This window comes from Puntigrus tetrazona, chromosome 16 (genome assembly GCF_018831695.1).
Source record: "Puntigrus tetrazona isolate hp1 chromosome 16, ASM1883169v1, whole genome shotgun sequence".
Taxonomy (NCBI): Eukaryota; Metazoa; Chordata; class Actinopteri; order Cypriniformes; family Cyprinidae; genus Puntigrus; species Puntigrus tetrazona.
The window spans coordinates 21,786,187-21,803,826 of record NC_056714.1 but is presented as its reverse complement, the minus strand read 5'-3'; the positions used below and the strand labels follow the sequence as shown (position 1 = coordinate 21,803,826).

At 38.1% G+C, this 17,640-nt stretch overlaps 1 protein-coding gene across 5 annotated transcripts in view; it reads right to left on the bottom strand.

Annotated features, from left to right (window-relative positions):
- Window positions 1-17,640, bottom strand: part of rbms3 (RNA binding motif, single stranded interacting protein) — a 118,750-nt gene that overhangs the window by 18,647 nt on the left and 82,463 nt on the right. For all 5 annotated transcript variants that reach the window (XM_043260602.1, XM_043260603.1, XM_043260601.1 and 2 more), the window contains exon 7: window positions 941-1,047. In XM_043260602.1, the coding sequence (XP_043116537.1) occupies window positions 941-1,047 (107 nt within the window). The remainder of the gene's footprint in view (window positions 1-940; window positions 1,048-17,640) is intronic.

Below are 17,640 nucleotides of genomic sequence, written 5' to 3'. Positions count from 1 at the left end.
GAAATACGCCTTCATGAGAGAGTGCAGCCAAAGTCATGGCGGCTGCCAGCTCCTCATAATGGGCGCTCACGGTCTGGTCGGTATCTGGGCACGCTTCCCTGAACCACCGCGTCATGCCAGCAGCTGGGGCTGCCCAGAAAATGCCAGTTGTTCACCCTGCCGCCATTTTCCCATCAGCCAACCCAGACGGCGACTTGCTTTGCGGGAATAAAAACAGGAGAGAAGAGATTAAAGGACTTGAGCGAAAGACTGGGAACTTAAACATGGCCAGATGACTCCATCAATCAAAATGTTTTCTCCCGCCTCCCTTTCTTTCACTGCTTTATTCTATCCGATGTTAGAAACAAAGGGTTCGCTTCTGAATCATTCCCTTTTTCGGGGTTGGGTATTCTGGGAAAAGGGAATGGGCAGGGAAAATGGGGCAGAATCTGGCGTGGAAAAGGTAAGTACAGACAATCAGGTTGTGTGACATTTGGAGCTGAATTCAGGTTGAATTCTATTGGCTGCATTTAAAATGAACTTGAACTGATGCAGCAAACAGGATGTTATGGAGTAGAATCAAAATATTTGGAAAGTGAATATGGATGGATAGATAGATAGATAGATAGATAGATAGATAGATAGATAGATAGATAGATAGATAGATAGATAGATAGACGAATGGTTACACAGATGGATGATAAACAGATGGATATATGATAGCTAGATTCATAACTAGATAGATAGATTTGAAATGAACCTGAACAGATGCAGCAAACAGAATGTTAGGGAGTAGAATTAAAATATTGGAAATGTACAGAAATTAATATAATTTTATGTATAGACAGACAGATATATGATAGCTAGATTGCTAAACAGATGTATGAGTGGATGGATAGAATTTGTTTCTGAATTTGTGCAGATCCGAGCTGAGGATGCGTTTGAGATCACCAGCGCTCACCTCTCCTTCCCGAGGCCACGGCCGGCCGTTTTGAGGATACTTGCTCTGACTCTGCCTCTTCTTCTGTCCTCCGTCTGCAAACTTGCACAGCAGCGGCTCCGTCGGGGCTGTGAAGGAGAGGGAACAAACACAGAAGAATATAAAAGATCAGTCAGCTAGTCAGCAGGGCGTGAGAGGGAGGAGTGGACATATACCTCCATAGGTCAACCGCAGTACGATTGATGGAAAGGTCATGACCTCGGCAAAGAAAGTGGAGTGTGTTTTGAACAGAGAGGGAAATGTTACACCGCAGGTATCACACCCACACCGAACCCACAGAGTGGCGGAGGAATATCCAATGACCTTTTGAAGTTCAACACCCCTCGACTATCTCCCCTCGACTTCCTGCACCCCCTCCTGCCTCTCTTTCCATTATGTCTTCAACACTCAGACCATCGGCTCCACTTTTGGCACGGACGTCCTCTCAATTCCCAACCATCAAAACAGCTACCCTGGCAGGTCTTCAAGGCATCGTTTAATATTTGCGCAATAATAAACGGTCTGATGACGAAAGTAAATAACTGAAACGCTGCTGAGTGCACCAACTGAAAAGTTTCGAAATATCGTTTTTTTTGTGTGTTTGGTGTTCAAGTATCTCGCTTATGATCTCTTACCACACGGACGAAAAAACTAAACAAAAAAACGTCAAAGGCTCCTCTACGACCCTGAGGGGCCGGTTCACGCGAAAGGCGCACGGAGTGTTCTAAAGAGTTCTCTTCCAAAAGTGCAAAGCAGGATGGCAAGCGCTGAGGCGAAACACTTCCAATGTTCTCGCTCAGTCATGACGGCAATATGAATTGCAGGGTGTGGAGCACCTCTCTGAAGTCTATGAACGCACTTGAGGAGCAGGAAATTTTGCTCTCCAGTTGAACAAATTCCTGTACGCCACAGCTAAGCTAAACTTAATTTGGTTTCCTCGGCAACCAGAAAAACTCATTTAAAGCGAGCGCAAACTTCTTGGATGATGGGATCTGGCAGAGAGCGATGATAGATGCAGGAGGAGGAGTTTTTGCTTTGTGGAGTCCAGACAACTATTCTGAGTAATCCTGCCCTCCGGCGATATGACTCTACAGTCACCTCTGAAAGTATGTTAGTTTGGCAGAGAAAAATGAACACTTTCTCTTCCGCACGCTCTCACCTGCACTGCGATATTTCAGCAGCTCTGTGGAACAATAGAAGGCGGTTGTATCACAGACTGCAGAGGATGCGCTGTGCGTAAATAAGCGCATATATTGCATGGAACCAGATAAACAAATTCAAAACAAGCAGCTGAAACGGCTCAGCGGAACATTATGTATTCTGTAGCCGAATAGAATATTTAATGGCTGTTGTTTGTTCTTTTTTGTCTATTGTTTAGAATGAGACATCAAACAAGGGATCAAGTCTTCAAAACAAAGAATTCGAAATAAAACAGTCATTTTGAGATTGTAATTATTCAGAAAAACAGTGGACATGATGCCAGAGAGAACAGATTTGATGAAAGATGACAGAAAAACAAACGAAAAACAAAACAAGAGATGAAAAGAGAAAAGAGAGTGGAGATAAACTGAGAAAATATACACACAATATATACGTATATATATATATATATATATATATATATATATATATATATATATATATATATATATATAATTGCTGTCAAATGATTAATCGTGATTAATCGCATCTAAAATAAAAGTTTTCATTTACATAATATATGGATGTGCACTGTGTTATTATAATTTGTAATATAAACTTTTTTTACATCATTATTCACGATTAATCTACTGACAGCACTAAAACATACACACACACACACACACACACACACACACACACACACATTGTTTCATTGTTTTATGGGGACTCTCCATAGGCGTAATGGTATTTATACTGTACAGACTGTATGTGTTATTGTCCTACACCAACCCTACACCTACAGCTACCCCTTACAGGAAACTACTGGCATTTTTAGATTGTCAAAAAATTTCATCCTGTATGTTTTATAAGCTTGTTTCCTCATGGGGACCTAAAAAATGTCCCCACAAGGTCAAACTTTACTAGTATTCCTATCCTTCTGGGGACATTTATTCCCCATAACATGATAAATACCAGGTACACACAAAGACAGACACACACACACACACATTTATCTAATCTGTCTGTCTGTTTGTCTATATATCTATCTGTTCATCTGTCTCTATGTTTCTCTGTCTGTCCGGTTGTTTATCTGTCCATTTACCTGTCTGTAGCTATCTATCTGTCTGTCTGTCTATCATATTTTGTTTTTGTGTAAAACAAGCTGTTCTTCATCAATACAAGCTGTTCTCATAAACACCAATTTTCTCTAAATTACATAAAATCTCTTTCCAAATCATAAATTATTCATAAAAGATTACATAAGAAAAATAAAAGGAGAAGAGAAGAGAAGAGAAGAGAAGAGAAGAGAAGAGAAGAGAAGAGAAGAGAAGAGAAGAGTTTTTGGCTGCTGTGATCTCTGTGTGCTTTGAGCTGAAGCAAGGTGGGGTAAGTGTGTCTCCTCCACCTGCAGAGGAGGCAGGGTCTACACCTGCAGCCTTGTCATCACCCTCCTATTATGCACACACGCACACGCTGGCCAGCGCTGATAACGCCAGCACAACACAAGCGGCTCCATTGTGAAGGACAGACAGAAAACGAGGCGGCAGAAAAGATCACAGCTTTTGCGGCAGACTCAAAATGTTCGAGCAAGCAGCTCTCCCCTGCCCTATCTCAAAAACAATGAGTTTCTGTGTGTGTGTGTGTCTGTGTGTGTGTGTTTCAGCTGAGACAGTGGGAAACGCCCTGCATTAAACCCCCTCACGGTTTAGGTCGAACTCTAAAATAACAACCAGCGCCATCATAAAACAGCGAAGCCAAATAACGTCGGGAGTTTTTGTGCTGCTTTTGGAGAGCGCTGGAAAATCCATGCTGATTTTATGAGCAGACTCTGCTTGGCATTAGCACTGTTTGTTTTGCTAGTCAGGTTGCCCTGAACTCAAAGTGCTGAATCTCACTCATGCAAGGAAAGTTTTGAGCTTTTGCTAAGAATGACTGATTTTTGATTCAGGCCCGGAATGCATCCAGGGAAATCATACTGCACGCACACAAAAACAAATACCTCCAGCAACAACCTTACTTTCCAAGTACCTACCTCAGACACGATTAGATAAGACAAGCTATTGCGTATATAAGTTTAACTCAAACTGTAATTAATACCATTTGTGCTATGAACATAAATAAAACCTGAAATCTAACCATGGAACCACTTTATTCATGGAATTTTAACCAGGAAATAAAGACCTAGTACATACTAAAGACAGTACATACATGCTAAACACAAAAAAACACTCAAAATAATTAGCAAAAATGCTAAATTGCAGTTACAGTTGATAAAATTTTAATAACCTAATTAATTATTTCTGTATTCCGGCCAAAAGCTCTCTGAAGGTTTCTGTCATTTTGCTTACTTTACTTTGATGATTGTGGTGTCTAATACCAAATTACACACAGGTTTATTGTAGACACAGCTGTAGTATTTTGGTGGAAACTATGGTTACTGTGACAAATTTTGGCAAGGTACGTTCGCAAGCCGGCTTCAAACCCATCAACACAAACAGAAACATATGTACAAGCACACACACACACACACTAGCTGTTAAAATATCTCAATCTGACACTTTATCACACTTAATGAGCTAAAGCATGACGCTATTCCTTAAACCACCACAGGGCAAACCACAAACACTCACACACTCAGACATCTGCAGCGCTGCACACATGCGCCAATATTTTAATCAGAGTCTCCTTGGAACTTCACGCACCATTACAGTAAGTGTCCCAACACGATGACACGTGCTTTAAATGTAACATGAACTATTGCAGGGAAAATTCATAATTCATAGACTTTTACATGTTTTTTTTTCTTTCTAAAGGGGCATATATGGATTATTGTTGGGACACTTCTCATTGCTTTGGGAGTTTTCCCAAAAAAACTCATTCTACTTCTCTTAAATCTTGAGAAAAACACAAAAACGAAAGCGTCACTCAACGAAACACAATATGTTAATGGAACTTGTTTTGTATAGGATTATTCAATTGCATTGTATTTTGATTGTGTGTCCGTAAGTGTTTCCATAACATTTACCCAAGCAGGCAGCTCTGACCACATGTATTTCCAAGCTGTTTATTAACTTTGGGTCACGGCACTGCAGATATTCAGTCGAGGAGGGAATGTGAAGGGGGTTGGGGGTTGGGGGGGTCCGTCAATAAGATAGACATGTGTTTCTAATCCATGGTTGTCGTCCAGCGTGCCAACTCCTGCTGGGCTCCCACAGACCTTCAGTTTTCGCTGTGGGCGGCAGGCATTCCTGAAGCCACACCCGAGTTTCCCACCCTCAATCCTACGATGGCCCTCAAGTGTCCAGATTTCTCCATTGCTTCACTCATTCCTTTCCTGTAGCTCAAATAGTAGAGCACGGTGCTAACAATGCCAAGATCATGGGTTTGATTTCCAGGTAAAGCAAGAGTTTATTAAATGCAAAGACAACAAAAAAAAAAACATTTTTTTTTCTTATCCCAAAATCTGTCTTCAGTCAATTTTTGATCAATTTAGTTTTTGTTGTTTTAATTCAATTTTATTAAATTAATTATTGAATGAAATTGTCTGAATTGTATTGTCTTATCTGTTGAATTAATAAAACTTGAAAATTTTAATAATTCAAACAAATACATAAATAAGTAAATAACGGTAGTCCTATACAATGCGTTTATTTAATTTAATTTAATTTTTTATTTATTTTATATAGAAATTCAATGGTAAAAAATGGTAATTAACTCAATTGATAAAATGTAAATTTTATATATGTATTAAAATGATCAATAAAATATGTATCAAATTTATCAATAAACCTTTCCATTTTATGAAAAAAAAAAGATTTGAAAGGGTCTCCTTCATCTCTTTTTTAAGGTTTATTTAAAACATGGATCAAAAAGTAAAAAAAAATGATTAAAAAATTGACAGAGTATAATTAGGGCTAGGCAATATATCTATTCATGCACTATTCATCTCATCAGTAAAGCCAGTTCTTTGATTAGCGGTAAATCTCCATCACCTCTTCGCAAACGGAGCGGCAGTTAATACACACAGCCGTAGATCATTGACAATCTATGCAATATCACGTTCAGCTTCACGGGTAATTCATTTGCAAAACTGAATGTGTTATTGCGCAACTTGTCAGTGATCTATGGCTCTGTGTACCGCTAATGAAAGATTTACCGCTAATCAAAGAATCGGCTTTACTGACGAGATGCGCGTGAACATATTGTACGATATATTTGCCAATGCTATATAATGTGTAATATAGTCATAAAGAAATGATAATACAAATTTTTAAAACTATTGTATTGCTACTTTAACATACTTTTTAGAAGTGCATTGTATTTTTGTAATGATTTTAAGTCAAATCACTGTTTAGGTAGTTTGTAGCAAAGATCTTTAAGTTTCTGGATGTCTATATGGATATTGATAGTCCTTAAATTGAATGCTGAGATGCTCGTGAGGTGAACTCTGGTAATGAAGTATTCACGTACTCAAAGTGCGAAGACTGATTCTGAAAACACCACTAACCGTATTTGTATGAGACTCAAAGATGGCGGTTTAACTGCAAGGCCGGTTTGACACGGACGGCCTTGAAAACAACATGTGTACATGCACAACACATGGACGTCCCTGATCTAGAACACGCAGAGAGAAAAGAAAGAATGGTGTTTACCAACAGGAAGAGCACTGTTTGCCCTGGAACGGTGTGCACTGAGTGGGTAGGAGGAGCGTGTGACCCTGACAAAGCTGGTGTCTACACATCGCCCACGCTCTAATAGCAGCCTACCGCAGAGATCTGTTACACTGCCAGCTTGGCACAGTGGCTTTCAGGTCCAGAAACGACCGAGTGCTCCGGTTTCACATTCAGCCACCGCTGTATGATACATATAGAGAGAAAACCGAGAAAAACACAGCCCACAGTCGAGCGCTGCTGTGAGGTGAGCCCACACACGCTCGGTGAGACATGAAAATTCACTGAACGCAACAGCACCGCAACCCTGGTATTATACATGTGGGGCGTTTGTTTGCAAGATGGGAAGGCCGGCCTTTCTGTGGAGCCACAGGCGTCGAGCCTTAACCTGGAGTTTTACACACAGAAAATCTCCTGCATTATACAATACAGAGCTCCCACATTAAGAAGCCTCCCATATACGTCATTTCAATTCCCCGTAGAAACCTCGCTCGCTGTGCAGAGACACACTTTCGTGGCAGAAGAAGGTTTGAGCACAGAATGAAATTCTGGCTCCTCGTTACTCACCCACCTCCGAACAAAGCTATCTCTAATAATATTTCAAACTCATTCATCTTTAAGACGCACGATACACTGAAAAAAAGCCATTTGTAAAAATACTACAGTAAAAATACAATGTGACGATACTAGATGCAACAAAGCAAAATGTGCAATTTTATTGTGAAATACTGTAAAAAAAGAATTTATTTCTTAGAATTTATGTTGAAAATATGACAACAACTGTATGGTTACAATAGAATATTGTTAAAATTTGTAGGAAAGCTTATATGAAAATTTGTACATTTTTAAAGTTTTTTTTTTGTTGCTATGAATTTATATGGTCAAAACAATTTTTTTATGTTTTTGAAAGAAGTATTTTACTCTCTCCAAAGCTGTATATATATATATATATATATATATATATATATATATATATATATATATATATATATATATATATATATATATATATATTATTTTTTTTATTTATTTTTATTATAAATTACTATTTACTGGAAAAAAATATTTATCCCAACACTTTTAATTGTTCACTGTTTGTTTATGTGCGTTTATGTGCAAATGACACCTTATTGTAAAGTGTTACCGTAATATCTTTAATACAAGTGTCTCATTATGTACAAAAAAAGGTAACAGAACACTCAAGTGACTCAAATTAAGACAACCTGCGGTATTTTCTGTCAGGTTACAAATGCAGTGCATGTGTTCTTTTCAACCTTCATGCTAACACTAATAGTAATGACAACAAATAAAATGTGAAACAACGGTTTCCCGGTGTGATGCCCTGATCTCGGATCAGTGCTGGGAGAGCAGTTTACTCTGAGCACTGGTTTGTTTGTTTGGGCTAAAGCGGGTAAATATCACTGGCCTGTTTGACATCTCCCCTCAGTGGAAAGAGAACAGGAGGAAAGAGACAATTCAGGGAGACAGACAGCGAGAGAGACGCGCACTGAGTAGAATACAAACATTGCATAATCAGCTTAGCCTCCCCACTTCCTGCCTTTTAATGGGCCTGTCTGACTTTGGTTTGGTGGATGCTGCTCTGCACAGCCCGTCCTGAGAGCAGGTCACTGGAGAGAAAGGGAGACAGACTATTGTCTCGGTTGTCTAATAAAACATTGCAGAATGCAAGGTCAGGAGCCAGTTCACCGCATGCTCGTTTAAAGGTTGAAGTTCATGTTTCATTTAGAAGGAATGTACTCGCCATATGAAAACAGAAAATAACATTAAGTTGTCTCTCTGTGAGGTGAATTTGCACCGCTTTTGTCAACGGAACCACTCCAGTATATAGCTGCAACATATATATTTATCTTTAGCAGTGTATACTGCGTATATTTAGAGAGACACACAAACAGCAAATCTTTTATAAAAATATACACATGCAGTTACGTGCATACATTTACAATCACATAAATTATATTATATATGAATATATAAACGTAACATATATTTTGTAAATATATAAATAAATATATTTGAAATGTAATTTATTTCTGTGACGGCAAAAATTAATTTCCAGCAGTCTATAACATTTTTATCAAAATCCTTTAAATGAACAGACAGTTCAAAAGAGCAGCATTTATTAGTAACATAAATCTTTTGTAAGTTTACAAACGTCTTACTGACACTTTTTTATTAATTTAACCTCAAATCTAAAAATTGCACGCATTTTGCCGTTTCTGTGTTTATTTATATCTATTTTTTCTGTTCTCGCGCGAAAATGTCTCTTGCGCATGTAAAAGCGTTTGGCAAATGTCTCAGGGGGTTTCTAGACTTCAGACGCACTGTAAAATTAGGCTCGTAATAGATTTATTCACAAAAGTCAGCACTATTTGCCTGGTACAATTAACTGTTAGCACTCGTGGAAAGCAGGTGGTGCACAGGACTTAGCTGAAAAAAGATGCTTACTTAGCAGTAATTTATGGTTTGATACATACAGACAGCGCACGCAGATAACATACTCCCCCGTGTTCGCCAAGTAAAAACTCAGGAAAATGTTTCCCTCATTTCAGGTAATTGAAAAGCATTTGCTCGCGTTTCTGCCCATGTGCGCGCGTGTATGAAATCAAATCTGTCTGATTTGGATATGCATGACTCATCCCGGCAGCCCTAATGAACGCTTGATAAAGAAGAAGAAGGAAAAAAAATACGTGCAATATTGCTTCCTAATGGGCTCTCCGCTGAAATCGCTAGCCCACCGTGGGGCTGACTGCTGTCCTCTCTCGGGTCAGAGGCAGACAGAGCTATTAGAGAATGCCCCAGATCAGATAGATTTCACTGAAAGATCATTTCTCCCCCTCATTAGAATTCTATCTTGTGTAAACGCGATTATCTGGGCCCGGCTTTGTTTGTGTCAGAACAGCGCTAAATCAATCACGACACCGTCGAGGACGAATAAAGCATGAATAAATCAAAATATAATGCGGTTTAGAAAATTTGGTTTGGGGGATTCTCCGGATAGCGCCGGTGTGAAATGACAGAGGCTCGGCGCACTTGCCGCACTTTGAAGACCCGCCGGGCATGTCACCTTATTTTACTGATGACATTAGCTTCAGATTTATTGATTTGTTAAGAACTGGGCATCCGTTTGGTTTTCACACTTGGCGCACGGCTCTTTGACTGATGGTCAAGCTGTTCACGTGTTGATATGGCGCTAGAAAGCCTCACTCAAACTGGAAGCCTAGCGCAGGTAATCCGATGCTAATTCTACTGTCACTTCATATTGCGATGAAAGTCGATCGATTATTCAGTATTAACCATTCCTTGTTTCTGACTCCACACGTATGTGTTTATTTTCACGCACTTCGTATGCAATGCGAACATGTGAATAATGCTTTCGCATGCAAGTAAGTGTGAAAATATGAATAATTTGCACTCTGTTAAGCCATAAGCAACAAGCCAAGACCTTTATAGCTGCTCCGCTGAAGATATTATTTTCGCACCTCAACCGCTAACACATATTCAAGCTGTTTTCCAAAACACCTGATCCCTTTGCCACACCTGCGCTCGGAGACCCGGTTACCAGGTGCACGCGTGTGCATGTGTATGTGTGTGAGAGAGAACCAGAATCATTTTCCACATGGATCTAATGTCAGACACATAACCATGATTGATTGTGATTGTGCGGGTCAAAGGGCAAATTCGGGCCAAAAGGGGCATTTGGGCATAAACTCGTTATTGGAACACACAGAGTGCAAAATTAATATGAAAATTGTAAGATTTTGCGCATTTCTAGATCATTAACCAAACAAAACTGATCATGTGCGTTTATTTTAGTGCTGTCAAACAGCTAATCACATCCGAAATAGACGTTTTTGTTTAAATAATATATGTGTGTATACTGTGTATATTAATTATGTATATATAAATGCAAACACATGCATGTATATATTTAAGAAAAAAAGTATGTTTATATATTAATTATATTTATATATAATATAAATGTATATACATGTAGGTATTTTTTTATATAAATTGTGTGTGTGTGTATTTAAATATATACATAATAAATATACACAGTACATATGTAAACTACATTTTTATTTTGGATGAGATTAATTGTGATTAACCACTTGACAGCACTACTTTATTTATATGCTGACAATATAATGTATATGTAAATACATAAATAAAAAAATAAAATAAATATATGTATAAAAATAAAAAATAGGGTTAGAGGATTATAAAAAAACTATTATTTATCTTGATGATATAATGAGTAGTTTAAAAGTTTGATTAATAGAATTAAAAACGGAAATATGTGGGAAGCATGTCTGATTTTATACGCCGGCGAAATATTCACATGCTTCTGAGTGAATGTTTTGCTGTTTTAAAAATCAATAAGTCCAGACAGTGCCTAAACAGTAAACTTCTCTCTGGCCCTCTTAGCTGAATAAAAAAAAAAAAAAAACTGTTATCAGATTCTGAATAAATTATACACCAAAAGCGAGCGAAGCGTCAATAACAGAATGCTCCCATCTTGCTATGATCAATAAAGCTGTCAATGCAAGTTTACACAGTATCATGAGACCTGCAGTTCAGCACGAGCTCACTGAATATCAAATTACTGCAGACATAATCATCATTTTTACTCCATTAATTGTGCAGCTCATATATATATATATATATATATATATATATATATATATATATATATATATACAAAGAAACGTGAATCATTTACTATGTCAGCTCACGTTTAGGACCCAGTGTTCTTTTCTCTCGCTCAGAAACATGACAAAGATTTAAATGCCCATGCCGGCACGATGAGACACTGGAGGAATCATAGGGCCTGTAGCATTTCCTGTATTCGAGGTTACGGGCGTCATGTTTGCATGTTTATGAGCGTTGTAAAAGCCATCCATCTGACTTAGTGTTCAGCTCTGCAGAGTGTGGGGTTTTCACACTGCCCTCCACCACATTAACCACTGCCATTCTGCCAAATCGAAACACCTTTTGTATGCTAAGAGGACTGTCGCGTCCCGGCAGAGACAAATAAACAGGTTCATGCTTATTCAAAGGCTATGGGAAAAGGAAAGAAAAGACTTTTGGGGAAGTCAAGAGCAGAGAACTGGAAATGACGCAGCTTTAGAAAATGATGTTGAAAAACGCAGGGAGTTTGGGAAATTTGAGAGATATTAAGTAACACATTTACAGCTTTAGTAGAAAATACGAGTGTATATATTGTCCAGATTTCACCACTAGTGTTCATTGGGCTTGTTGATAGGGTGCAAGTAATGTATGAGTTTTTTCCCACCAATTTTATCGTCAAAATGATCTTAAAATATGGTGATGAAAATGTTCCTTGATGTTTTAGCTAGTTTCGAAATATTCAAGTATTCAAATTATATTTTGACATAGTTTTAGTTTATAATATATATATATATATATATATATATATATATATATATATATATATATATATATATATATATATATATATATATATATATATATATATATATATATGTGTGTATAATATTTCACAATATTATTTATTTATTTATTTAAAAATGAGCATGATGATTTCTTTCAAAAACATTTTCAAACATTTGACTTATACTGTATTTATTAAGTGTAAATAATTAAATAGTTCTAAAAATTAAAAAACTTTAGCTAAATAAATAACATTTTTATTATAAAAGCAAATAAAGGGTTCATGAAATGATCCTTTATTAAACGATCCCTTAATTGTTCGTCGTTTTTTGAAATTTTGAGATTTATTCAACACAAAGTATGAGCAAAATAATAAAAAAAAGCAACGCATGCCTTAGCAAGCGGCACTAAATATAGAGAGTGATAGAACACATACACTATAAAAGAAGAAAGAAAGGAGACCGAGAGAAAGAGGCACACAGAGAATGCGAGAGAGCGATATGCGCCAGCGCCCATTATGTTCGCCAGTAAGTCCAGGGAAAATAAACAGCTTCATTAGCACGTCCTTTATAGAATTTCTCCCTCTCTCTCTCCCACACATAGCGTGTGAGAGTCTTGTCTGAAGCACAAACTATCCAAACATAAGACGTCAGTCAGAAGCCAGCTCAGCGCTCATTAATACATCAGAATGTTCCAGATCCCTCCATGCCTCAGAGCCGGCCCGCCAAACCCTTACCTGAGACCCCTCCATGCAGGATGACCTCACCACTGGAACACAAACACAGCAAGAACTGAACCCAAAACAATCCAAAAATAACATGTTACACCAGATCTTCAGATTACTGGCAGATTCATCTTGAAAGGGCTATTGATAGCTTTCATTTCATTGTGGTGGTGTGGTATCTAAACAGATAGATTGCTTTGTAATAGATTAAGGACATGTTCAAACTGTGGAACAATATTGTTTTCTATAGTGGTTTAGGCCCTGCTGGTAGATTTCACAACTACACTATCTGATATATATATATATATATATATATATATATATATATATATATATATATATATATATATATATATATAATATAATAAATAAAAAAACAAAATACAATAAATATGTTTATTTATTTATTTATTCCAAATCTTTAACTAGGTCTCTCCCTTAGTGATTTCTGGCCTCTCCGCTGACACACATGCCCCATTCAACTCTGCAAGCAAACAAATCCTCAGAGAGTGTATCGCTCAGTGGCAGCTTGATTTCCCAGTCTCACAGGCATTAGCGAGTCGAGTGGAACCAAATTTGATGGGTCACCCCAATGTCGCACACACACCCACACACATACACACTCACATGAATACACACATCAGCCTGGCCTCTTACACACTGACAGGCCCTATAATTTAGCCTCCCCTTCCATCAGCACAGACAGTGGGGTGTAAGTACTCTCTCTCTCACAGTTTCACTGTCAGTGGGCTTGTAAGTACTTCAGTACAGGCCCACTTTTCCCTCAGTCTCAGTTAACACACACACGCACACGCACGCACACGCACGCACACACTCACATTCATTTAACAAGTCACTTCACTGATCAGTCTGTGGGAAAACATACACATGACCCTGCCTGTCTTTTGCAGGATTTAAAAAAAGTGCTTTTTTGGAATGACTGAAGAATAACAAAATGAAACAAAAAAAGTAAAATACTCAAAAAATATTTCATTTGAATAATTTGAGTACAAAAAAAAAATGCATTTTTAACTACAGGAAAAAAACTTTGTAAAAAAATTGGAAAAAAAAAGACTTAGGAAACTGAACTTTAATTTACTATACTGCACTAAAATATTGCAGACATATAAGTGGCTTCTATATTTATATTGCCACAGCAGAGCTTTTGAAGGGTCATGTGTAGTTACGGCATCTACCAGCAGGGGCTCACAGGGCCAAAACAAGCAGCCAGACCTTGACCCCTTGCTACACATACCTATTCCCCTTTTCAAGCAGTTATTTTTCAGTTTCGTGTAAATAGTGCTTCTTTCTTGTGTCACAGAAAATCAGTAATATGTGCCTATATCTAAACCTCGTTCTCTTTACCTTCAATTACCATCAGCTAAAACGTTCCAGGATGAATGCATATGTGTGTGTAGTGTTACGGCTCCACATCCGTGCCTCGATTCCCAAACCCACACCATTAAGACTTCCCCGAGGCCACTTTGCTCATGAATAGGGTGAGACGGAGAAAAGAAGGGAGCGAGAAAAAAAAAAAAAACGGATTAAGGTCGAGATCAGGATGCCGGCCAAATTGCCTGAAACGCACTCCAAGATCTGACAGAGCCCACAGGATTGAGCTGGGCATGTAGAAAAGATCAGCAGAACGGAAGGAGCACTGGACGTCCCATGACAGGCAGCTCGTGCGTGATGGAGCGGTCACGGCGTTACGTGCTCGTCATCATTATCTACCCAAGCATCAGCATGTTGCCTAAGAGCCTGTGTAATTATGAGAGCATGCAGGCCTGATGGCCCCGTCGTGGCCTGTTAGAAAAGCCTGAGTAAGCTGGATCAGGACAACACGCAAAGGAGTAAACACACACCTACAGCAGATGGAGACAAGAGGAGAACGCTTCATGAAAGTCATACGGGTTTGGAACAGCATAAGGGTGAGTAAATGACGAAAGAGCTTTTATTTTAGGGTGAACTGTCCCTTTAAGAGACAAACAAGGAGGTTCTTTTCTTTCTTTTTACTAGTGAGTAAAATAGGCGCGTAGAAAGTTCGACAGCCGATCTGTGTAAAAAGAATAGGTACGATGCAGTTGTGTTACGCTTTTCTGTAAAAGCATACAGCCGATTTGATCTCTTTTATATCTGATGTTTTAATAACGCTACACCTGTCTGAGAGAATCTTCAGTTCGCAGCAAGTTTCGAGAGGAACCACTTGTGCAAAACACAGTAATTCCAACAGGCTCGTGTGATCCACTTACTACATAGTAATAGAGAGAGAGAGAGAGAGAGAGAGAGAGAGAAAGATGAAAAAAAGGAGGGGAGGGAGAAAGAAATCGATGAGGCGCTATTTTTGAGCTTTAAACCTGGATATCAATACATGCATGGCTCCTTTTCAAGGCTGAATGCATTATCAGACGGCTGGCTAAGACTCTAGCAATATTCCTTGCTTTAGACAGAACAATATCAGCTCATTCTCACTCTCTGCCTTTCATTTCTCAGAAGAAGCATTTTCTTTTTCAAAATGGCTTTTTAAAGGGATACGTTACCCCAAAATGAAATTTCAGTCAATTTACTCTCACCTGTGTTGCCCCAAACTTGTATGCCTTTCAAAAAGCGAAGGTTTTCAGAACGCTAACACATTTTTTTTTCTACATAGCGAATAGGGACCACTATATGCAAGGAAAATTTTAGTCAACATTTACTCACCCCCATGTCATTCCAAACCTGTGTAAATTTCTTTCTCGTGTTGAACACAAAAGAGGTATTTGGAAGAAGCAAACATAGCAGGGAAGCGTATACTATGAAAGTTAATGGGTAATATCAACTATTTGATTACTGGCATTCTTCAAATGACCTTCTTTTATGTTCAACATAAGAAACAAACTCATACAGGTATGGAATAACACGTGGGTGAGTAAAGGATGACAACATTTCATTCCTTTAAGTCTTAACTCCCCTTGGCTTGTAAGTAAGGGGCATAGCAATATCTAATGTCATTTGTGATTGAGTCATTCTTTTGAGTCTTTTTGAAGCATTGTTTTTGACTGTCTGAGTCATTCTTGACTTCAACTCAGTTTATAGAGTATAGTCCTCTGTGTTTCAAGGAAGAAAGTAAGCCATATGATTTTTATTTTTGAGTAAACAGATTCCTCAAGCATCAATCTGGAATTTGTTTTTTCCATACAGGCAGCAAAAATGCCATGTTTAACATGCACTATCATTCAAAAGTATAGGATCGGCATGGTTCTTTTTTTAGTTAAATAAATATTTCTAAACAAGTAAATTCAATTCAATTACGTGAGCAGAAAAGTGACATTTGCAATACTACGACATATTTCTATTTCAAACAAATGCTGCCGTTTTGAACTTGACCTGTAAGAATCCTGAAATAGCGCACAAAAATATTAAGCAGCACATCTGTTTTTAAAATTTATATAAAAACTAAATTAGAATGGTTTCTGAACGATCATGTGACACTAAAAACCTGAAGTAGCCTTATGGCTGCTGGAAATGTAACTTTGCGTCACAGGAATAAATCACATTTTAAAATATATTCAAATATAGAACACTGATATTAAATTTTAATAATATTTTTTTTTTAGTTTTGGTCAAATAAATGCAGAAAAGATCAAAAAAACATTTAAAAATCTTACTGAACCTAAGCTTTTAAGTGGTAGTCTTTATTAATGTAACATACGTAATTCGATATTTTATTTAGACCAATGAGATTTCAGCGTGGATGGAGCCAGGAAAATGCTTCGGAAATAGAAACCGAGTCACTGAAAAAGGAAACGCTCTTGGCTTTTCATGGTCGCAGCTGGTTAGTAGTAACAACTCAGATTTACATGGAAGACATTTTTATCACTTGTCGCTTTATCATGTAGCACAGGGTTAAGACACGGTGTAAAGGTAACAACAAAACTGAGTTGGCCAGGAGTCTGTTAGTAAAGAGAGAGAAAGACTTTAAAAGAGAGAGAGAGAGAGAGAGAGAGAGAGAGAGAGAAAGAGGGGTATAGATGAAGTCATCCATCATCCCTCTGTCTTTGGGTCTGACACCGAGCCGCACGCTACACCCCACAAATCACACAGCAACTGCCAGAGTTGCAGGCTGCCCTCTCCAATCTCTCTCTTCCTATTCTCTCTCTCTCTGTCTTGTCAGTTGCTTTTACACCCCCCCCAAGCCCTCAGCCTATGCCTCCCTCAAACAGAAAACAGACAGATGCACACGCACACACACGCACACACACGCACACACACACACACACACACTGCATCCAACAGGAATCGCATATTCTCTCTCTCATCCACCCTAACCTCTCCAGCTCTGTGTCTGTTGCCTTTAAACTGCATTTTCTCTCTCTGAGGGAAACAAGAAAGCACCGCAACAGCCGTGGGAACGAACACCAAGCACATTACTGAGGAAAATACCCTGAGCTTTGCAAAACTATACATTAAATAACACTGTTTACACATTTGGGTGCGCCTCTGTTGATGTTGAAGGTGATTTTTTTCATTTCTTTTAAGAAAATGTTATTTATTTTTTTAATAAATGTCTATTTTTTTTTTTACATGATTGCTGAGGGTTTGTTACTTTAAAAGGAATGTTCTGAGTTTAGTGCTAGTTTAGCTCAATCAGCATAATGCTGGTGAGCATCGGAAGTAATATTGAATTATATCCCATTATATACTTTAAAAGTAAGCAAATATGGAATTATAGTGTT